Source organism: Pristiophorus japonicus, chromosome 9, assembly GCF_044704955.1.
Source record: "Pristiophorus japonicus isolate sPriJap1 chromosome 9, sPriJap1.hap1, whole genome shotgun sequence".
Classification (NCBI taxonomy): Eukaryota; Metazoa; Chordata; class Chondrichthyes; family Pristiophoridae; genus Pristiophorus; species Pristiophorus japonicus.
The window spans coordinates 61,622,009-61,646,761 of record NC_091985.1 but is presented as its reverse complement, the minus strand read 5'-3'; the positions used below and the strand labels follow the sequence as shown (position 1 = coordinate 61,646,761).

The following is a 24,753-nucleotide window of genomic DNA, read 5'->3' as shown; positions in this document are numbered from 1 at the left end:
TCGTCGCCCAGCCAGTCTTTGGTCACAAAGCTTTGCTGGAACCTTTCTATAAAGTCCTCCCAATTGTCTCCAGCATTGTATTTCTCATCTGAGCCGTTGGTAGCCATTCTGTGGATTCTGTGATCCCGTAACTCGTCGCCACTGTAAAGTCATGACCATGCCATACAGACTTACAAGAGGCACATGCTGAAGTCAAGGTCACTTTGGACCTGCACCTTTATTTCACAGCTCTCGAGCACCACACTTGCCTGAGACCTGCCTTTATATACCTGTGAGGAACAGGTATGCAGTATCTCCTGCAAGTGCACCCCTGGTGGTAAAGTATGCTTGTGGTTACAGGTCATATCTAATTACAGTCATGTATAGCATGGTAAGATACAGTTATATACAGTCGTGTGAGATACATGACACATACATCTTAGATTCACCAGGATGATATCAGGGATGAGAAGCTATAGTTATAATGAATGGCATAAAATAATGACCCAGATTATCCTGGGGACTTCGCAACTATGTTGCAGGGACCCATGAGTGATGCAAAGGAATGTGGAAATTATGGAGTAAGTGATTTACACCAGTAAATATGCCATTTCATATTTTCCTCACCCATGCCAAAAACAGTTAGAAGGGAATTATCTATGCCATGCGTCCAGAACCCACTCAATTTATGAGACTGTTTTTAGAATTTAAATGGCACCTTCTCTGGTTACTCACAGTGCTCAACCTCATTAAAGCCGCTAACACAACAAACATATATGTTCGAAAATTCTAATTTGATTATTAATCATTATTGTTTCAATCAGTGAGAAGTAAATTGATGTACATATATTTGAAAAAATGTTCAAACCATCTACTCATAAAAATGGAAGCATGTCATTATGTAAATTTTTGTTCTGCACACATCTTTGCGATCTTTAGTTTCATTCAAACAGAACTTTTCAATATTATAAATTAAACATTAGCTTGCTTAGCTCATTTTATGTCCTTATAGTCCAGAAAAACATCAATAATGATGTTATTTATTCCTAAATTATTCATCATTTATAATGTAGTGATTTGGATTCTGATCAAACAGTACTTGATGGACTGATTTGAGTTACAACTTGCAGTAATAAAGAAAGCTCTGCAGAATAATAAGTTTTGTATCCTTTAGAAGTCATCATATGCACTAAAGAGAAAATGAACAAGGGAGTTAACAGTAGTATATGCACATTGTTAATGCCTATGTTCTAAATGATTTGCTTGATTTTGTCACTGATGGCAAAAAAAAACATTGTCCATCATCTACATGAATGCAAAACAATAATTTGACAGCTATTCTTGGTTTAGAACATAAGAAATAGAAACAGGAGTAGGCCATATGGCCATTGAGCCTGCTCTGCCATTCAATAGGATCATGGCTGAACTTCGACATCAACTTCACTTTCCCACCCTATCCTCATATCCCTCGATTCCCTTAGTGCCCAAAAATGTATCAATCTCAGTTGTAATATGCTCATCAACTCACCATCCACAGCCCTCTGGGTTAGAGAATTCCAAAGATTCACAACCCTTTGAGTGAACAATGTCTCCTCATCTCAGTCCTATTATCCCCAGTTCTAGACTCTTCAGTCAGGGGAAACAACCTCTCAACATCTACCCTGTCAATCCCCCTCAGAATGATCATCATAGGCAGTCCCTTGGAATCGAGGAAGACTTGCTTTCACTCTTTAAATGAGTCCTTAGGTGGTTGAACAGTCCAATACGAGAGCCACAATCCCTGTCACAGGTGGGACAGATAGTCGTTGAGGGTAAGGGAGGGTGGGACAGGTTTGCCACACGCTCTTTCCGCTGCCTGCGCTTGATTTCTGCATTCTCTCGGCGACGAGACTCGAGGTGCTCAGCGCCCTCCCGGATGCACTTCCTAAACACAGGGCGGTCTTTGGCCAGGGACTCCCAGGTGTCGGTGGGAATGTTGCACTTTATTAGGGAGGCTTTGAGGGTGTCCTTGTAACATTTCCTCTGCCCATCTTTGGCTTGTTTGCCGTGAAGGAGTTCCGAGACTCAAAATGATGTTTCAATGAGATCGCACCTCATTCTTCTAAATTCCAGAGCTTTTATTTTAGTTTTAAAACAACGTGGCTTGGTGCAAATAATTTACCTGGTATGAGGCAGAAGAAAGATACTCACTGAAAACTATTGATTTAGCTTTTAAGAACGAAACTATTTGCTTCTTGCTGAAAAAATACAGCGACCAGGTTTACAACAATCTGGCTCACTATATGTATTTATTTTCATTTTTAAAATATCATAATTGGTGACATAAGGAAATATCTTAAGAACAGCATTACTTTTAAAACATGTTTAAGAAGTTTAACTTAAAAAGGCACCGTAAACATTTATATCTGAAAAAAATCAATTTTCTTGCAGAAAAAAGTGGCATCAAACGAAGGAAAAACGACGACTCCCAGTAGGCATTTGGCCGACGCAGTCCGCCCAGATGCGCATGCGTAGTAATTGGTCAGGGTGTACGGCGGCTGCCGAGGGGAACGGCGGGGCACGGAGCGCGTTTTTAACTCGCGTTTCGAAGGGGGAGGGAAGCGGGGGAAAAAGCGTGTGTGACTGATTGACGAACATCAGGCAGCAAATGAAGCTGAAACGGTGCGGGTTCCCCCGAGTGTGAAGCCTGAGCGCCGCGTCCGGGAACAGGAGGAGGAATTTAAAGAAGAAGAAGAAGAAGAAGAAAAAATAAGAAATAAACAAACCAAAAGACGGACGGACACAGGGCAATAGCAGGACGCAGATCCGAGACGCGCAGGACCGCTGCCCTCCCCGAGTCGCGAGATGGACGGTTTCGCCGGCAGTTTGGGTGAGTTATTTGAAAAAAACAGCACGCGAGGGAATGTCTGAGCTAAAGAGTGTCCGGGGGATCGAGAAACCACAACAAGCAACCCAGGGGCTGTGCTGGGAGGAGGACAGGCGCACGGGGGGAAGCCGGCACGGGCTCCTCCTGCTAACTTTGTGTTCGGTGTGGGTATATACAGCTGCTGGAGGAGGTGACACTTGGCGCTGGGTTTACATGGGGAGGGGGGGAGGGAAATGCCAGTATATATTGTGGCGAAGCTGGTCTCGGTGCAAAAGGTGTCGCTTCGGGATTACGCGCTGGTGGTTGATATACGGCCGCATTAGGTTTTGTGGATTGCGGCAGCGCCGGAGCCCAGAGCCATGTCGGAGCTGAACGCAGGGATTCAACGTAGCCATTGAGGGGGACAGCGGACCCCGGGTCCTAGCGCACGCTTAGTGGCAGTTCACTCGGGCGCTCCGACGCAAAGCAGGGCATTTAATCACCCCCCCTCAAAATCACTTTGTTTCACTGCCTTCCCTTCGCCTGAAAGGCTTTATTGCAGTTCCACAGGTGCACTCATTCTTGGCAAACCGGCCCTTATCAGCCAGTGGCTCAGTAGGTAATACTGTCGCCTCTGAGTCAGAAGGTTGTGGGTACAAGTCCCACTCCAGTGCACAAAAATCTAGGCTGACCCTCCGGTCCAGTACTGAAGGAGCGCTGCACTGTTGGAGGTACCGTCTTTCGGATGAGATGTTAAACCGACGAGGCCATGTCAGCGCTCTCGGGTGGACTTGAACGATAACAAGACACTATTTCGAAGAAGAGCAGGGGTGTTATCCCCGGTGTCCTGACCAATATTTATCCCCTCAAAATAACAAAAACAGATTATCTGGTCATTATCACATCGCTGTTTGTGGGAGCTTTCTGTGTGCAAATTGGCTGCTGCGTTTCCTACTTTGCAAAAGTGACCACTTCAAAAAGTACTTCATTGGCTGTAAAGTGCTTTGGGACATCCAGTAATTGTGAAAGGCGCTATATAAATGCAAGTCTTTTGTTGTGTGCGCCTTACTGGTGGATGTCAGTGGACTATTTTTGACTTCAGGGAGTGACCTATCCAAGCCTGGTCCTGTTGCTTGCCTCGGGTCCACAGAGGTGCACTGCCAGCAAAGGGTCTGGAACAGGAACCCTGGATGATTATTTTTCTTTTCCCTAAGTGGAGTGGTGCTGAGGCCAGTTACAGAGCCCATGCTGACACCCTGGCTGAAATCAGCTAGCTCACTGCAGACCAGGAATTTGATCTGGGCCCTTCCTGATCTATGTGACTCTAGCATTCTTTTGGATGAACTAGCTGAGCTGTGGAGGGAAATATAACATTACGTTTCTAGTCCGATCATAATATTACAACAGCTGTGGCAATAACAAATTATTCAGCCTGCTTCTGTCAAGGTCTACACCTTCTTAAGGCTAATCTTTTCCCCAGAGCCCATAATAATACATTTCTAACCAAACAGTGGTGCAACAGAAGTAGCAAATTGTGTACATTATTCTTTGTCTCCACAACCTGAGCAGGATTGGGAGCTAAATATTCCAGGCTATAGGTTCTTTAGAAAGGACAAGGATGTTGGGAAAGGAGGGGTGAGTGGCAATATTGATAAAAGACACAATTACCGCAGAAGGAAAAAGGCACTCCAGTAAGGGTGATCGATCAGTGGTAACATAATGGTTAGTTTATTAAGGAACAGCAAATAATGCAAAATTCTGGTAGGGCTTGTCTACACACCTCCCAATAGCAATACAGTGGGTGGATGTACAAATACAGAGATCAGGGAAACTTGTAGCAAAAACAGTGTGTTTATAAAGGGAACATTTAATTTTAACGTAGACTGGGAGAAGTAGAACAGTTCAAATAGTAAAGACAATGAATTTCTAGATTGTATTCTGGACAGATTTCTAGAGCAATACATTTTAGAACAGATCTGTGAATAGGCCATACTGGATTTAGTGATGAGGAACAAACCAGATTTAGTTAACAATCTGATGGTAACAAAGTATCTTGCAAACAGTAACCATAATGATTGAATTTGATATTAGGTTTGAGAGGGACAAGGGAGAGTCACATTTAAGTAAAGCAAACTTTGAATGGACAAAAAATGAATTGACCACAGTAAACTGGGCTGAACTGTAAATGGGTAAATCTACAGACAAACAGTGGGGAGTAGTCAAATAAGCATCTCGTATGATACAAAGCCAGTATATACCCCACAAAGGCACCGGCACCACTTGTGTACTTAAGCAACCAATGAGGTAAGGGACAGTATTAAGCTAAAAGAAGAGGCTTACACAAATGCAAGGAAAAGTAGAAGTCCAGCAGATCAAAAGAGCAATAAAAAAAATAAGGTACAAAAAGGAAAATGAAAGAAAACTTGGAAAGGATATAAAAGCTAACAGCAAAAGTATTTATAAAAAGATATATGGAGAAAGGAGAGTGACCTGGACAACATTCAGGCTTGGGCTGATGAGTGGCAAGTAACATTCATGCCAGGCAATGACCATCTCCAACAAAAGAGAGTCTAACCACCTCCCCATGACATTCAATGGCAGTACCATCATTGAATCTCCCACCATCAACATCCTGGGGGTCCTCATTGACCAGAAACTTAACTGGACCAGCCACACAAATACTGTGGTTACAAGAGCTGGGTATTCTGTGGTCAAAAGCTGGGTATTCTGTGGCGGTGACTCACCACCTGACTTCCCAAAGCCTCTCCACCATCTACAAAGCACAAGTCAGGAGTGTGATGGAATACTTTCCACTTGCCTGGATGAATGCAGCTTCAACAACACTCAAGAAGCTCGACGCCATCCAGGACAAAGCAGCCCGCTTGATTGGCACCCCATCCACCACCTCAAACATTCACTCCCTCCACCACCAGCGCACCATGGCTGCAGTGTGTATCATCTACAAGATGGACTGCAGCAACTCGCCAAGGCTTCTTTGACAGCACCTCCCAAACCTGAGAGGAGCCTCAGCCTTTGCCTTTATTCAACAGGGATGAAGTTTTTGCTGCCTGAGGGAAAAGCATGCAGGATGGATGAGCAGGCTGACCATGGTGCAGGAGGCCATTCAAGTGGGGGGAGTGAAAGGGAATGCAGTTGTGGTAGGGGACAGTATAGTCAGAGGGATAGATACTGTTCTCTGCAGCCGCGACTGGGATTTTCGAAGATTGGGTTACCTGCCAGGGTTAAAGACATCTCTTTGCAGCTGGAGAAGAACTTGGAGTGGGAAGGGCAGGATCCAGTTGTCGTGGTCCACATAGAAACCAATGACATGGGTAGAACTAGGATTGAGGTTCTGCTGAAAGAGTTTGAGGAGTTGGGTCCAAATTAAAAAGCAGAACCTCCAAAGATAATAATCTCTGGATTGTTACCTGAGCTACACGCCAATTGGTACAGAGATGAACAGATTAGAAAGTTAAATGCATGGCTTGGTGTGGGACACAGGGTTTTGCTTCAGGGAGCACTGGCACTAGTAATGGGGAAAAAGAGAGCTGTTCCACTTGAACCGAGCTTGAACCAGTGGGGTGGGAGGATTCAGGAAAGAGTAAATTTAAAAGCAGCAAGAGAAATGTCAAGGCTCCAGAGCAGAGCAGAGTTTTGGGTAAAAATAAGCAGAGTGGGTCAGGAAGGGACAGAGAGAGTAACAAGGGCAATAGGGCATTACTGACTAAGGTGACATCAGAGAAAAATAGAAAAAAGTCAAAGCTAAAGGCACTATATCTGAATGCGCGAAGCATTCACAACAAAATAGATGAATTAATAGCACAGATAGAAATGAATAGGTTTGATCTAATAGCCATTTCGGAGACGTGGTTGCAAAGTGAACCAAATATTCCAGGATACTTAACTTTTCGAAGAGATAGGCAAAATGGAAAAGGAGGAGGGGTAGCCCTGATAAAGAATGGGATAAAGACAGTAGAGAGAAAGGATCTTAGCTCATAAAATCAAGAAGTAGAATCTGTTTGGGTGGAGCTAAGAAACAGCAAGGGGCAGAAAACATTGGTGGGAGTTGTTTATAGGCCCTCAAACAGTAGTGGTAATGTAGGGCACAGTATAAATCAGGAAGTTAGAGGTGCATGTAACAATGGTAATACAGTAATCTACATATAATCTGGGAAAACCAAATTTGCAGTGATAGTGTGGAGGACAAATTCATGAAATGTATACAAGATGGTTTTCTAGATCACTATGTTGAGGAACCAACTAGAGAACAGGTTGTTTAGAATGAGAAAGTGTTAATTAATAACCTTATAGTAAAGGGGCCCTTAGGAAAGAATTACTATAATACGATAGAATTTTACATTAAGTTTGAAAGTAATTTAGTTAAATCCGAAACTAGGGTCTTAAATCTAAACAAAGGAAACTACGTAGGAATGAGGGAAGAATGAGGTAGATTGAGATTAAAAGGTATGATGGTAGACAAGCAATGGCTTGCATTTACAGATTTAATACATAATTTACAACAAACCTACATTCCTTTAAGGCACGAAAACCCCACAGGAAAAGTGGTCCAATGTGGCTAAAGAGAAGTTAAAGATAGTATTAGATCAAAGGAAGAGGCTTATATTGTTGCCAAAAAGAGCAGTAAGCCTGAGGATTGGGAAGATTTTGGAATTCAGCAGAGGAGGATCAAGAAATTGATAAAGAAAGGGAAAATAGAATATGAGAGTAAACTAGCGAGAGACATAAAACCAGACTGTAAAAGCTTCTGTAGGTATGTAAAAAGGAAAAGATTAGCAAAAGTAAATGTGGGTCCCTTACAGGCTGAGACAGGAGAAATTATAATGGGGAATAAGGAAATGGCAGAGAAATTAAGCAAATACTTTGTGTCTGTCTTCACAGAAGAAGATACGGAAAACCTCCTGGAAATAGTGGAGTACCAAGGGTTTAGTGCTAATGAGGAATTGAAAGAAATTAGTATTAGTAAAATAATAGCACTGGAAAAATTAATGCGACTGAAAGCCGATAAATCCCCTGGACCAGATGGTCTACATCCTAGGGTTTTGAAAGAGGTGGTTATAGAGATAGTGGATGCATTGGTTGTCATCTTCCAAAATTCTATAGATTCTAGAACGGTTTCCGCAGATTGGAAGGTAGCTAATGTAACCCCGCTATTTAAAAAAGGAGGGAGAGAAAACGGGTAACTACAGATCAGTTAGCTTGACATCAGTAGCAGGGAAAATACTAGAATATATTATTAAGGACGTGATAACAGGGCACTTAAAAAAAATAATAATAGAATTGGGCAGAGACAACCTTGGAACAGGGAAATCATGTTTGACAAATCTGTTAAGAGTTTTTTAAGTTGTATCTTGCACAATAAATAAGGGGGGACCAGTGGATGTGGTGTATTTGGATTTTTAGAAGGCATTCAATAAGTGCCACACAAGAGGTTATTGAACAAGATTAGGGCTCATAGGATTGGGGGTAATATACTAACATAGAGGACTCTAGTGACGACTTTCCCAGGGAGAATCCTCTGTAGTTGCCGCAGTCGGACTTGTCCCCTTTTTTAAAGATGGTCACGACCACTCTCAGATCTCCCGGCATGCTCTCCTCCCTCCTTCCATATGAGGTCATGTACTCGCGCCAACGGTGCCTCTCCGCCAGTGGGAACCCGTTCAACCTTTGCCGTCTCGAGGCCAGGTCCAAGACCACCCCAACCTCTGTCGTTTAGCTACATAGGCCGAACTCCAGAACATAGTCGATGTATTTACTGGGGCGTACGACAGCATGGGCCTTACGCTAAACATCTGTAAGACAAAGGTCCTCCAACAGCCTGTCCTTGCCGCACAGCACTGACCCCAGTCATCAAGATCCACGTCGCGGCCCTGGACAACGTGGACCATTTCCCATACCTCGGGAGCCTCTTATCAACAAGAGCAGACGTTGATGACGAGATTCAACACCACCTCCAGTGCGCCAGTGCAGCCTTTGGCTGCCTGAGGAAAAGTGTTTGAAGACCAGGCCCTCAAAACTGCCACCAAGCTTATGGTCTACGGGGCTGTAGTAATACCTCCTGTATGGCTCAGAGACATGGACCATGTACAGTAGACACCCAAGTCGCTGGAGAAATACCACCAACGATGTCTTCGCAGGATCCTACAAATCCCCTGGGAGAACAGACGCACCAACATTAGCGTCCTCGACCAGGCAAACATCCCCAGCATTGAAGCACTGACCACACTTGATCAGCTCCGCTGGGCAGGCCACATTGTTCGCATGCCAGACACGAGACACTCAAAGCAAGTGCTCTACTTGGAACTCCTTCACGGCAAGCGAGCCAAAGGTAGGTAGAGGAAATGTTACAAGGACACCCTCAAAGCCTCCCTGATAAAGTGCAACATCCCTATTGACACCTGGGAGTCCCTGGCCAAAGACCGCCCTAAGTGGAGGAAGTGCATCCGGGAGGGCGCTGAGCACCTCGAGTCTCACCGCCGAGAGCATGCGCAGACAGCGGAAAGAGTGCGGCAAACCTGTCCCACCCGCCCTTTCCCTCAACGGCTATCTGTCCCACCTGTGACAGGGACTGTGGTTCCCGTATTGGACTGTTCAGCCACCTAAGGACTCATTTTAGAGTGGAAGCAAGTCTTCCTCTATTCCGAGGGACTGCCTATGATGATGATGACTAGCATGGATTGAGGATTGGTTAACGGAGGGAAAACAGAGAGTAGGAATAAACTGATCATTTTCGGGTTGGCACGCTGTAACTAGTGGGGTGCCGCAAAGATCTGTACTGGGGCCCCAGCTATTCACAATCTATATCAATGATTTGGATGAGGGGACCAAATGTAATATATATAAGTTTGCTGATGATACAAACCTAGGTCAGAATGTAAGTTGTGAGGAGGGTGCAAATAGGCTTCAAGGGGATATAGACCGGCTAAGTGAGTGGACAAGAACATGGCAAATGGAATATAATGTGGAGAAATTTGAAGTTATCCACTTTGGTAGGAAAAATAGAAAAGCAGAGTATTTTTTAAATGGTGCGAGATTGGGAAATGTTGGTGTTCAGAGGGACCTGGGTGTCCTTTACACGAATCACTGAAAGTTAACATGCAGGTACAGCAAGCAATTAAGAAAGCAAATGATATGTTGGCCTTTATAACAAGAGGATTTGAGAATGAGTAAAGACATCTTGCTGCAATTATATAGGGCCCTGGTGAGACCACATCTAGAGCATTGTGTGCAGTTTTGGTTTCCTTGCCTAAGGAAGGATATACTTGCCATAGAGGGAGTGCAACAAAGGTTCACCAGACTGATTCCTGGGATGGGAGGATTGTCCTATGAAGAGCGATTGAGTAGACTAGGCCTATATTCTCTAGAGTTTAGAAGAATGAGAGGTGATCTCATTGAAACATACAACATTCTTACAGGGCTTGACAGGGTAGATGCAAGGAGGATCTTTCCCTGGCTGAGGAGTCTAGAACCAAGGGTCACAGGAGTCGGCCATTTAGGACTGAGATGAGGAGAAACTTCTTCATTCAGAGAGTGGTGAATCTTTGGAATTCTCTACCCCAGAGGGCTGTGGAGGCTCAGTCTTTGAGCATATTAAAGAAAGAGATTGATAGATTTTTGGATATTAAAGGATATGGAGATAGTGGAGTTGAGGTAGAAGATCTCCCATGATCTCATTGAATGGCGGAGCAGACTTGAGCGGCCGTATTTTCATCTAGCTTGGCTCTAAGCTCTGGAATTCCTTTCCTAAACCTTACAACCTCTCTGCCTCCCTCCTTTTAAAATGCTTCTTAAAACCTACCTCTTTGACCAAGGTTTTTGTCATCAATCGTGATATCTTCTGTGGCTCGGTGTCAAAAATATTTTTATTGATAATCTTGTTAAGTGCTTTGGTACATTTTGTTACGTTAAAGGCTCTGTAGAAAAGCAAGTTGTTGGTGGAATGTGACATGTTCACGGGGATCTATGGGCAAAATATGGAAGATGCAGTTCAATGTAGGGAAGTGGGAAGTTATCCACTTTGGTTCTGAGAAAGACATATTTGGAATATTTGGAATATTTTTGTAATGGTGAGAAGCTAGGAGCTGTGGAACAGCAAAGAGATTTAGGTGTTCATGTACACAAATCACTAAATACGAGTGCACAGTTACAAAAAGTAATCAAAAAGGCTAATGGAATGTTTGCCTTTATCTCAAGGGAATTGGAATTCAAAAGTGAGGAAGTGATGCTTCAGTCGTACAGAGTCTTGGTCAAACCACATCTGGAGTACTGTGTTCAGTTTTGGGCACTGAATCTCAGGAAAGCTATATTGGCCTTGGAAGGGGTACAGTGCTGATTCACCAGAATAATACCACGGCTTAAAGGATTAAATTATGAGGTCAGGTTGCATGAATTTGGCTTGTATTCTGAGAGTTTGAGGTTGAGGAGTATCTAATTGAGGTGTTTAAAATGATAAAGCGATTCGATAGGGTAGAAACAGAGAAATTATTTCCTCTGGCAGTCCAGAATAAGAGGAGGAGGCAGGGGGGAGATAGACAAGGTCACAAACTGATAACATTGATTTAAAGTAATTTCTTTCTGAATTTATATCTTCTTCATCTAGCCTTTCCCTTTGTCTCATCCCTCGCTCCAACTATTTAATCTAATGAAATACTGCAACAACAGTAGTTTAAGAAGTTCCTTTTGTCATTTAAGCGAATTTATGTCTTAATATATGTTTGTACTGGTACTGTTTTTTGGTATGGTGAGAGGGGACAACATGGAGTAAAGCTGCAGCTTCAGACAGCTCTTGTACTAATAAACTGTATTTTTGATTAAATCATAATACATAAACAGTAATGAATTATTTGTAACCTTTGTAATTCAGCTGTTATTGAAGTGTGCATTTTCTCAAACTTGGGCTGCTCGTCCCTCTTCCGCATAATGAAATAATAACATTGCAACATCATCATCATCATCATCATAGGCAGTCCCTCAGAATCGAGGAAGGCTTACTTCCATTCTAAAAATGAGTTCTTAGGTGACTGTACAGTCCGATACGAGAACCACAGTCCCTGTCACAGGTGGGATAGACAATTGTTGAGAGAAAGGGTGGGTGGGACTGGTTTGCCGCACACTCTGCTGCCTGTGCTTGGTTTCTGCATGCTCTTGGCGATGAGACTCGAGATACTCAGAACCCTCCCGGATGCACTTCCTCCACTTGGGGCAGTCTTTGGCCAGGGACTCCCAGGTGTCGGTGGGAATGTTGCATTTTATCAAGGAGGCTTTGAGGGTGTCCTTGAAACGCTTCCTCTGCCCATCTTTGGCTCGTTTGCCGTGAAGAAGTTCCGAGTAGAGTGCTTGCTTTGGGCAATGATAGTAACAAATCATTCACAAATTCTTATGTCATTTTCTACAGTGGTGCTGCCAGTACTGTCATTTTGATGTGTTCTAAATGGACAGTGCAGTTGTACTAACTGCTGCCATTCCTCCATTATTTTCCTGTCCTCCCCAACTAGTGCAAATATATTTCTAATCAAGACAATGTTATGACAGCAACAGTAACAATTATTTATAATGCTTGTTATTTAAATGATGCTATGCCTTAATCATACTGTTGGAACTGCTATAATTTTATTTTCCTGAATGACACCTTCTGAAAATCGGGTCTTCCAGTTGTCCTCTCCCAACACACCAATCATTTATATTTCTGATGAACTGTAATGTTGTATCTGCCGCAGAAGTTTGTAAACGTTTCTCTTAACTTTTGTTTGTTGTTTCAAATTTGATATTGATAGTTTTTCTTGAAGCAATGTGAATGCCTCTGTGTAGCTGTACAGTCTGCTTGCATTGCTCTTGATTTAGTCAAAATAGGCCTCCATGCTTTAAATATAATAGTGCACTGCTCACTAAATTCTAGTTGTTAAAATTTCAAATGAAAGAAAAGCTAATGGGTTAGTCGGTTCTTTTCAATCACTGAAAATCTAAGTTAATTCAGTGGGCCACCTGACTTTTTTTTAAGATGGTTTTGCATTTCTTGCAATTACACTGCAACCAAGATTTGCATCCTCGAAAAAGTGAAAAGATGGAAATTTGATAGTTATACTACACATTTTGCATCATTATTATGTGAAAAATGATAAGATATACATTAACTGCACATGAAACAGGGTTTAGGCAAGATATAACCAGATCATTCCATAATAAAACCTTATAGAAAGTTGAATTTTCTTAATATTTAGTAATATATTGAATTTAAGTCTGAGTTAAAGTTATAAAATAAAGCGGTTATTATTGGAAGAAATAATTGCACAGAATTTCTATCACAGGTTTGTCAGAGTAACTTCAGTACTGCTTTTGATTGTCATTAGGATTGTTTTAATTTTATTGAGTGTGGGGTATGTATTATGTATGGGTGGTGGTAAGGAGCAACGAGGCTACTAATTTAATGTTGGAGTTCAGATGACCTCTAATGCTCTTGAGCTTTGGTTTTCTGATTTATGATGTCACTTAAAACCAGAGAGTAAATTACAGAGCCAATAAATGTTGTCTGGGAGTATGTCGCAAGGCAGTAACACATTCAGAGGGCTCGGGAGACACCATAGTTGCAAAAACAAAGATTTTACAGTCATCTGAGCCCAGTTAGTGTGCTACAGTTTTGAATTTACTTAATTTAAAAAAAAAAGTCAAGTATGCAGCACAGCATTTTTTGGAGCGAACTTGTTTTAGATCCAGAGTTTGAGTTTGTATGTTCACTAACTGCCAACATTATAGCTACATTTTATTTTAGTATGGCTCCACATCAGTTTTTAGCTGCTTTATCTCTTGCTAGTCTAACCAAAAGCTACAATCTCTTACTTTTGATAACTGCGTCCTTGCTTCTTCATTTATTGACATTCTTGGCTTCAGTATTGTCTTTGACTTCAAGTGAAAAACTCATGGCCTTCATTGCTAAAGCTCCTGCCAAAAAAACAGAATTCCTCTTTTGTAGCACACCTTTTCTTCCTCCTCAGCAACTTCTAACTTCTAATACACATGAATACTGCTCTCGTATCTGGGGAGATTCTTGTAGCATACCATTTGTCCTCCTGGGCCGGCTACAGATGAAAGCTTGTCATCTGATTTGACAGTCTCTCTGTTACAATTGCACTTGTCTTTCCCTATTTTATTAATGCTACAATGGTCTGTGCTCATTTAGACATTCCTGTCCTCCTTCAATTGGATAAATACTTGAAGGGGACAAAATTGCACGGCTCTGGAGAAAGAGCAGGGGAGTGGGACTAATCGGATAGCTCTTTCAAAAAGCACGATAGGCCAAATAGCCGCCTCCTGTGCTGTAAGATTCTCTGATTCACAGTTCCAAATTCCCTGTTCTACATGCTTTTTTTCTTTCTTACATCCCCACTGTGTTGAACTATTGCCTCGTCAGTCTCCTACTGCATGTTGAACCTCCCTTATGCGGAATCCTCGGGACCGGCCCGTTCTGGATAAGGGATATTTCCAGACGAGGAGTGGTTATGTTAAATTGGATGGTACAGGTACTGAGCAAGGGGATATCGGGGCTGGGTGGCTTGGGGCTGGGAGTGCGGCAGAGAGATCAGGGGTGGGGGGGGTGGGGGTGGATCGCGGGGTCAGGCCAGCGATTGCGGGAGTCGGCAGCGAGGAAAAACTTCAATTTGTTCATGTTGGAGTTCTACGCATGCGCCACCCGGTGGCCGGGAATAGTTCTGGATAAGGGAGTTCTGGATAAGGGAGGTTCAACCTGTATAACTAACCTTGCCTTCCTCAGCCTTTCTTCCTATGATATTCAGCCTGTTGAAACCTAAATTTGGTGTCATTTAATTTATCCCTGATTTATCTAGTTAACTCTTATATTCAATTTTTGTGGTATCCTGGTTTAACTGATACTATTATACTTTAACCTGGAGTATAATAGCTTCAAGTATATAACCTATTAAAGTATTTAATAGGTTATATACTTTAACCTATTATACTCCAGGTTAAAGTATAATAGTATCAGTTAAAATGAAGTAAAGATCCTTTAAAAAATATTTTTGGTTTCTTTTCCTGTCCTTTTTACTTGGGGGCTGTTCAGATTTTACAGAAAAATGCTGCACAGTTTTTACAGTGAAAGACGCATCTGTATACACTACAGATTCTGCTGCTGACACAGAAGTTGACTAGATGTGAGCATGTTTTGGAGATAGGGCTAAACTTTATACACCTAAAACCATGCGCTGTGCTCTTGTCTAGTGAGGTCCTGCATATAGAAAGAAAAAGACTTTGATTTATATCGTGTCTTTCACAACTTCGGGACATCCCAAGGGGCTTTACGTATCCATGTGTCATAATTTCTGCCCTAATATGTAGTATAATACATAGACTTCTGTGTGTTTTTAAAATATAGAGTCATATATTAAGATGGTCAGATAAAGTCTTTTGGCTGCAACTGCACAGCTGGAGGAGGAGACCAATTGTATATGTTAAACTTGAGTTTATGTTGTGCACGGCATCGACTGGAGTCTGGGAATTTTTGTTTTGTGGAGGTGGTTAGTAGGGTGGACTGTGACAGGCAGCAGGCTCTTGCAGTCAATGTTGCAATTTGAATTGCAGCAACATCACATGCATTGCTGCATATTGCAGTGAACATATCTGGTACATATTGTAATTCATAACAATATATAATCTAAATGACAGAGATTCAGTTGATTTTATCAACCACAAGAACACAGGCCTTGATGAGGGATAATCTTCACACAAAAGGATTAATGATTTCTGATGCCATTACTGCAAGCTTAATAAAGAAACGGGGGGCCAGAAATGACAGCTTCTATATTTTCCTTTCTTTTGATATTTAAAAAAACCTATATAAACACATTGAGAACTGTTTAATTATAGGACTTTGTACTTTCGATCAATGTATTTCAATAATTATTTTGGATGCAGTATGGTTGATGTACAATGTCAGTTAAAATGTTTAATTGTGATCAGTTCAGTAACGAGAATAGGTAATGGTTCGCAGTGTGATGTAATAAATGAGGGAGTGAGAGAAAGACCTGGTAACTCTCAAATGTTTTATGGCTGGACTCAGCTGCGGTTATACTTAAGCTATCAGCCATTATGTATTCTATTTATAATACCTCTACGTGCCCATCTGAATACATTTATAATGTATATTCAGGGCACTCTAAATCTTATACATGATTTGTGAATACAAAAACCCTTTTATAGACAGTGTGGTGCTCCAAACAGCAGACTGTAGAAATGCATCACAACATAATGCTCTGTTCATCATATATGCATTGACACAAAGAAAAATAATGTAATTTAATGGAAATTTTCTGTTGGTGGTGATGTGTGTTAATTCACCCTATTCCAGTCACAATGTAAATGCTCTGGACAGCCAACCTGAGTATACGGGCTTTTAACTGCTTAATTATTTTTTGTTAAGGGCCAGGGAGCAATTATTAGGCTCTTCTGACAGAACCTGTAGTCCAAGAAAACTATTGAACGACTTTGGGATGCTGCTTTGTCACTGTAATATTGTTTAAATGGATGTTTTAATGTTTTTTGCCACTTGTATCTAAAGGTAGATGACCTGCGTGAATATGTAAGAATTGGATGAATTGTCTTAAGAATGTTAAGTCATTAACAACAACCAGTGGAGTGCTCCAGTAGTCAGTGTAAGGCCGCTACTGGACCTAATTTACTTTAATGACTTGGAATCATTAGCTTTGCAGATGATAGCAGATAGCATTTGATATGGGCAAATATAAAGTACTGCACATATGAAAAAAAAAATGGCAACATATGTGTTCCATAAATTGTTCGGGGTGAAATAGAGAGCAATGTAGGCTATTTAGCGACCTTGATGCTCAATCAATTATGTCCAATGACTGTGACAGTCAACAAAGTTACTAGACTGCTGAGCTATATAGCCCAAATATTGGGCACAAGCTGGAGGAAATTGTGGTTAAATTGTATATTGTAAGACCACAGCTGAGGTTAATGAGACACAAGGGAGACATTCATGCTTTGGAGGCGGTGCAGAGAACAGCCACAAGAATGGTCATTTGAATCAGAGAACTGGGTTATGAGGAAAAACAAGAGAAAATTGGGCTTTTCAGTTTTGGAAGGAGTTGTCTCAGGTGACATTATAATAAATTGTATGGAAAAGGCAAAAAGGAGGAAAAGATTAAATGAGTGAAAAGTAAATAATTTTCAGAATTATGTCAGGTAGTTCTTCACACAATGAGTGATCAACATGTGGAATGGACTTTCAGGTAATGTAGTGGAGATCCTAACCCTGGCATCATCAAAGAAATGGTTCCATGCTCTTTCGGGGGGGAAGGGTAAGTCAAGACTGGCTGAATGGCTTACCTCAACTGTGACTATCTTGAAAGTTAGGGAATGCTTTTATTAATATTTGTGACTCAACAAAAAGGAAATATGTCATAACTAGGTGTATAATTCAATATATATTTTGTTGCAATAGATTATCCAAAAATATTGTGAAATGATACTGCCTATTCTGTGAGTTTCTATGTCACTACTTAAATATCACAATATTGAGGACTGGGTAGCTAACACACCTCAAGCATCATAAGAACGTAAGAAATAGGAACAGGAGTAGGCCATACAGCCCCCTGAACCTGCTCCGCCATTCAATAAGATCATGAACTCAGTTCCACTTCCCTGCCCGCTCTCCATAAGCCCTTATCCCCTTATCGTTTAAGAAACTGTCTATTTCTGCCTTAAATTTATTCAATGATCCAGCTTCCACAGCTCGCTGAGGCAACGAATTCCACAGATTTACAACACACACAGAAGAAATTTCTACTCATCTTTGTTTTAAATGGGCGGCCCCTTATTCTAAGATCATGCCCTCTAGTTGTAGTCTCCCCCATCGGTGGAAACATCTTCTCTGCATCCACCTTATCAAGCCCTCTCATAATCTTATACGTTTCTATAAAATCACCTCTCCTTCTTCTGAGCTCCAATGAGTAGAGGCCCAACCTATTCAACCTTTCCTCATAAGTCAACCCCCTCGTCTCCGGAATCAACCTAGTGAACCTTCTCTGAACTGCCTCCAAAGGAAGTATATCCTTTTGTAAAAATAGAAACCAAAACTGCACGCAGTATTCAAGGTGTGGCCTCACCAATACCCTGTATAGCTGTAGCAAGACTTCCCTGCTTTTATATTCCATCCCCTTTGCAATAAAGGCCATTGCAATCATGGTTTGAATCCAACCTAGACTGAAAATTTCTTCTTACTCTGCTGGTTGTAAATGTCCTTTTTATAAATTAATTTTTTAAATCTAATCCAAGCTCTAATAAGTCAAGATCTATTGTACAAAATTCTGTATAATGTATCTGAGAGTAATGTCGCTCAAACATTAAGGATGGTTAGTGTGGAGAAATAGAAAATTTCATACTGGTCCAGGAGGTGGTGGTGGTCTGATGTTGAGATTAAAGGGAGAGAAAAGTCTAATGGGACTACTTTTGGGTCCTAAGTGCTATTCCCTTTTTATAGAAGGCAATAACTGTCTTAGCAGAATTTACTTGGACTTTTTAAGAAAAAAATCTTTTACCATTATGGCCACCCCCCACCCTCGCCTCTTAGTAGGCTTTGACTTTCTGCAAGGCTGATCCTATTCTGTCCATTATAGGGGCAATTCTGGAGCACCGCACCATTGCAAGCAGCAGAACCTGTGACTTCAAATTGATCTGTGGCTAGCTCCAGAGCAGTCTGATCCAAAGACACTACGGGCAGGCTTGGAATGCAATTTCTCAACCTACACCATGAATGCTCCAGTGTAGCTCTCTGACCTCTGACTGACTGGTTTGAAGTTGCGGCTATTGCTCTATGTAGTACAGCTGCTTTGTTTTTTTTTAAAAAGACTGGCTGAATGGCTTACCTCAACTATAACTATCTTGAAAGTAAGGGAATGCTTTTATTGTCCATCCCTATTGTCCTTTAGAAGATGGTGGTTAGCTGCCTTCTTGAACTGCTGCAGTCCGTGTGGTGAAGATACTCCCACCATGCTGTTAGGAAGGGAGTTCCAGGATTTTGACTCAGCGACGATGAAGGAATGGCGACATAATTCCAAGTTAGGATGGCGTGTGACTTGGAGAGGAACGTGGAGGTGGTGGTGTTCCCATGTGTCTGATGCCCTTGTCCTTCCAGGTGGTAGAGGTCGCGGGTTTGGGAGGTGTTGTCAAAGAAGCCTTGGTGAGTTGCTGCAGTGCATCTTGTAGATGATACACACTGCAGACATGATGTGCCAGTGATGGAGCGAGTGAATGTTTAAGGTGGTGAATGGGGTGCCAATCAAGCAGGCTGCTTTGTCCTGGATGGTGTTGAACTTCTTGAGTGTTGTTGGAGCTGCACTCATCCAGGCAAGTGGAGGGTATTCCATCACACTCCTGACTTGTACCTTGTAGATGGTGGAAAGGCTTTGGGGAGTCGGGAGGTGAGACACCCGCCACAGAATATCCAGAGGCTGACTTGCTCTTGTTGCCACAGTATTTATGTGGCTGGTCCAGCTAAGTTTCTGGTCAATGATGACTCCCAGGATGTTGATGATGGGGGATTTGGTCATAGTAATGCTGTTCAATGCCAAAGGGCGGTGGTTAGACTCTTGTTGGAGATGGTCATTGCCTGGCACTTGTGTGGCACAAAAGTTACTTGCCAGTTATCAGCCCAAGCCTGAATGTCGTCCAGGTCTTGCTGCATGTGGGCATGGACTGCTTCATTATTTGAGGAGTTGCGAATGGAATTGAACACTGTGCAGTCATCAGTGAACATCCCCATTTCTGACCTTGTGATGGTGGGAGATCATTGATGAAGCAGCTGAAGATGGTTGGGACACTGCCATGAGGAACTCTTGCAATGATGTGCTGGGCTGTGATGATTGACCTCTAACCGCCACAACCATCTTCCTTTGTGCTAGATATGACTCTAGTCTATGGAGAGTTTTTCCCCTGATTCCCATTGACTTCAGTTTTATCAGGGCTCCTTGGCACTACACTCGGTCAAATGCTGCCTTGATGTCCAGGGCAATCACACTCTCTCTGGAATTCAGCTCTTTTGCCCATGTTTGGGCCAAGGCTGTAATGAGGTCTGGAGCCGAGTGATCCTGGCAGAACCCAAACTGGGCATCGGTGAGCAGGTTATTGGTGAGTAAGTGCCGCTTGATAGCATTGTTGATGACACCTTCCATCACTTTGCTGATGATTGAGAGTAGACTGATGGGCCGGTAATTGGCCAGATTGGATTTGTCCTGCTTTTTGTGGACAGGCCATACCCCCCTGGGCAGTTTTCCACATTGTCTGATAGATGCCAGTTTTGTAGCTGTACTGGAACAGCTTGGCTAGAGGCGTGGCTCGTTCTGGAACAGAAGTCTTCAGCACAACTGCCAGAATGTTGCCGGGGCCCATTGCTTTTGTTGTATCCCGTGCGCTCAGCCTTTTTTTGAAATCACGTGGAGTGAATCGAATTGGCTGAAGACTGGCTTCTATGATGGTGGGAACTTCAGGAAGGGGCCGATATAGATTATTCACTCCGCACTTCTGGCAGAAGATGGTTGTAAATGCTTCAGCCTTGTCTTAAGCACTCGTGTGCTGGGCTCCGCCATCATTGAGGATAGGGATATTCATGGAGGCTCCTCCTCCCATTAGTTGTTTAATGGTCCACCACCATTCATGACTGGATGTGGCAGGACTGCAGAGCTTTAATCTGATCCATTGATTGTGGGATCACTTAGCCTTGTCTGTAGCATGCTGCTTCTGCTTTTTAGCATGCATGTTAGTCCTGTGTTGCAACTTGCCCAGGTTGGCACCTCATTTTTAGGTACGCCTGGTGCTGCTCCTGGCATGCTCTTCTACACTCCTCATGGATGCCCAGTTTTGAGCTGCTAGATCTGTTCTGAATCTATCCCATTTAGCATGGTGGTAGTGCCACGCAACACGATGGATGGTGTCCTCAGTGTGAAGACGGGTCTTCGGCTCCACAATAACTGTGCGGTAGTCACTGTTACCAATGCTGTCATGGACAGATAGATTGGTGAGGACGAGGTCAAGTAGGTTATTCCCCCGTGTTGATTCTCTCACCACCTGCTGCAGACCCAATCTGGCAGCTGTGTCCTTCAGGACTCGGCCAGCTTGGTCAGTAGTGGTGCTACCGAGCCACTCTTAATGGACATTGAAGTTCATCATCCAGAGTACACTCTGTGCCCTTGCTACTTTGTGCTTCTTCCAAGTGGTGTACAACATGGAGGAGTACTGATTCATCAGCTGTGGGAGCACTGGAGGTGGTAATCAGCAGGTTTCCTTGCCCATGCTTGACTTGAAGCCATGAAACTTCATGGAGTCCGGAGTCAATGTTGAGAACTCCCAAGGCCACTCCCTCCCGACTGTATACCACTGTGTCGCTACCCCTGGTGGGTCTGTCCTGCCGGTGGGACAGGACATACCCAGGGATGGTGATGATGGAGTCTGGGACATTGGCTGAAGGATATCATTTTGTGAGTACTGTATGGCTATGTCCGGCTGTTGCTTGACTAGGCTGTGGGACAGCTCTCCCAAAATCCCCAAAGGTTGGTGAGACGGACTTTGCAGAGTCGACTGGGCCGGGTGTCCGTAGCTGATGCCGAGGTCGATGCTGGGTGGTCCGTTAGGTTTTTTTTATTATCGTTTTTCGTAGCGGTTGTGTACAACTGAGTGGCTTGCTAGGCCATTTCAGAGGGCAGTTAAGAGTCAACCACCTTGCTGTGGGTCTGGAGTCACATATTGGACAGACTGGTAAGGACGGCAGATTTCCTTTCCTAAAGGACATTAGTGAACCAGGGTTACAAAGGGACATTCTCTCAATTTATTCCATCGTAGCAGGATAACCTACTTCCTACTCGAGAGCTTCAATGACAGTAATGAAATTGATTTTTTTTTTTAAAAGAAGGGATTCCTGATTAGATAGTTTATTTTATTTTACAAAAAGGGGATATTACATTGAACCAGAATTATCCTCAACTTTCCTTCTTCGAAACATAGAAACATAAAAAATAGGTGCAGGAGCAGGTAATTCGGCCCTTTGAGCCGGCACCTCCATTCAATAAGATCATGGCTGATCATTCACCTCAGTACCCCTTTCCTGCTTTCTCTCCATACCCCTTGATCCCTTTAGCCATAAGGGCCGTAACTAACTCTCTTGAATATGTCCAATGAACTGACATCAATAATTCTCTGCGGCAGGGAATTCCACAGGTTAACAACTCTCTGGGTGAAGAAGTTTCTCCTCATCTCAGGCCTAAATGGCTTACCCCTTATCATTAGACTGTGTCCCTTGGTTCTGGACTTCCCCAACATTGGGAACATTCTTCCTGCATCTAACCTGTCCAGTCCAGTCAGAATTTTATATGTTTCTATGAGATCCCCTCTCATTCTTTTAAACTCCAGTGAATACAGACCCAGTCGATCCAGTCTCTCCTCATATGTCAGTCCTGCCATCCTGGGAATCAGTCTGGTGAACCTTCGCTGCACTCCCTCAATAGCAAGAATGTCCTTCCTCAGATTAGGAGACCAAAACTGAACACAATATTCCAGCTGAGGCCTCACCAAGACCCTGTACAACTGCAGTAAGACCTCCCTGCTCCTATACTCCAATCCCCTAGCTATGAAGGCCAACATACCATTTGCCTTCTTTATCGCCTGCTGTACCTGCATGCCAACTTAGGCATGTTGGGGTGCAGTAGCTGCAGAACTGTACTCGACATCTGGTCTTAACCTGGCACCAGCACTTAATGGTAACATTAAATGCAAAAAGTAGAACACTTCTCCCATCTGCAGCTTTTGATTCTCAATGAGCATGAACATTTACAGCATCAATGGTCTCATCTGCTGTCATCACAACAAAAAAAAACAAATTATAGACACTCAAGGTTATTATGACACATTTTGAGTTATACTAGATAGCTGTCAGTAAGTTTGCAGAGATGTCAACCTTTAGGCAGCAGATAAACAATTTGATGTCTGAGCCCTGAAATTTGATTAAAGCCTAATACAGCAGCCGTTACAATATAAATCATACATCTCTGCAAAATTTTAGAACTTGGAAACCTACGAACAATGACGGATGGGAAACGACCATCTGGTCCATCCAGCCTGTCCCACACACTTGCGATACCTTGTGTGTCAAAACATATACATGTTCCCTCTAAGCTGCACAGCCGCGCAGCTGTCTGCTGGTCCTGCACAGTCCAGGACAGGCTTTCCAATTCGAAACTTTGAATGGGCCGCACACCCAAATTTAAAATTTTAGGGAAACATTGTTCCCAACTCCACCCATAAGCATACGATCTGCTGGGAGAGGGGAAAAATTAGATTAATAACCCTGACTAATTTGAGGAGGGGGGGGGGGGGAGGGGATTGAATTTGGTGAATGCAACTTTGACCCTTCCCCCTCATTTGTCATTGCCACCCCCCCCCCCCCCCCCCTGCCCCACACACCCCAGTGTTGATCGAAGCTAGTCCAGGAGATCACCCTGGCCCTGATAATTCTATGCAGTATCTACCTCTTGGAAGATACCTAAATTAGATCTCACCTCAACCGTCTAAATTCAAGTTTATGCAACCTGTCCTAATTTAATTTTAAAAATCCCGGTATCATCCTGGTGAATTTGTGCTGTACCTCCTTAAAGGCCAATATATTCTTCCTGGTGTCCAAAATTGTGAATGCAGCAATCCAGATGGGGTTTGACCATGGCGCTATACAACTGAATTATTACTTCCTCATTTTTGTATGCCAGTTCCCTTGAGAGAAAGATCAGCATTCCATTAGTCTTTTTGATTTAGTTTTATATCTGTCTACTAGCTTTTAATGATTTGTGTACTTGGACTCATAAGTCCCTTTGTTCCACTACAGATCCTAATTTTTTACTATTTAGAAAATACTCTGATTTATCTTCCAAATGGGATGATGTCACACTTGCCCGCATTGAACTCAATTTCCCATAGTTTTACGCGCTTATGTAATCTGTCTTGTCCTCTTGCAACTTCCTACTCCTATCTGCACTATTTACTGCCCCCTCATGTCATCAGCGAACTTGGAGATATAAATCTCTCTCCCTTCCAAGTCATTAGTAAATAGGGGAAAAGTTGACGCCTCAGAATCGATCCCTGGGGAATACCACGTGTCTTATCCCACCAATCAGCGTACGTGTACTTTATCCTCACTCTCTGTCTCCTACCTCCCAAGTCAAAAGGCTACCTCCGATTTCATGCACTCTCATTTTTGATAATCTCTTGTGTGGAACCTTATTAAATGCATTCTGGAAGTCCATATAGATAACATCATTAGACACTCCATTATCAGTGGACCTTATCAGTGTCCTCCTTGGAAATTTCAATAGATTAGTCAGATATGAGTTACCCTTAACAAGCCCGCTGGCTCTCTCTGATCAGCTCATATTTGTTCAAGTGCTCAGTCACTATCCCGAATGACCGATTCTTCTAGTAGCTTCCCCACAACTGTTGTTAAATAGCTAACTATGCATACAGTACAATAGGTAAATCATTGACTATATATGGGAAGACCTGAATGGAATAGACAGCTGCAGGAGGTGGAAAATGGGAGCACATGATGAAGTTTTGTGGCATCTCTAGTCAGCTGGTTATAATTGCTAATGAGCAATGACTGGAAGTATGACCAAGAGCCAGAAGAGGTCTTCTTATTGGATGTTTAGCAAGTGTGTAATGGAGAATGAAGCTTAATAAAAGAAGTCCTTAAAATTCATTTTTTTCTTTTCCCAATTGAAAACGGTCTACAAATATTATAAATAGACTGTGCCTCGGCCAACCATGTGATCTGATAAATCTGTCCACAAGCTGACCGGTCAGCTTCACTTGTGGACAGATTTATCATATCACATGCTTGGCCAGGG

General features: G+C 42.7%; 1 protein-coding gene across 2 annotated transcripts in view; it reads left to right on the top strand.

Annotated features, from left to right (window-relative positions):
- Positions 1-2,549: 2,549 nt before the first annotated feature.
- The window catches only part of LOC139273066 (echinoderm microtubule-associated protein-like 4), a 417,356-nt gene continuing 395,152 nt past the window's right edge, over positions 2,550-24,753 (top strand). For both annotated transcript variants that reach the window (XM_070889382.1, XM_070889383.1), the window contains exon 1: positions 2,550-2,848. In XM_070889382.1, the coding sequence (XP_070745483.1) occupies positions 2,824-2,848 (25 nt within the window). In that variant the 5' untranslated portion in view covers positions 2,550-2,823. The remainder of the gene's footprint in view (positions 2,849-24,753) is intronic.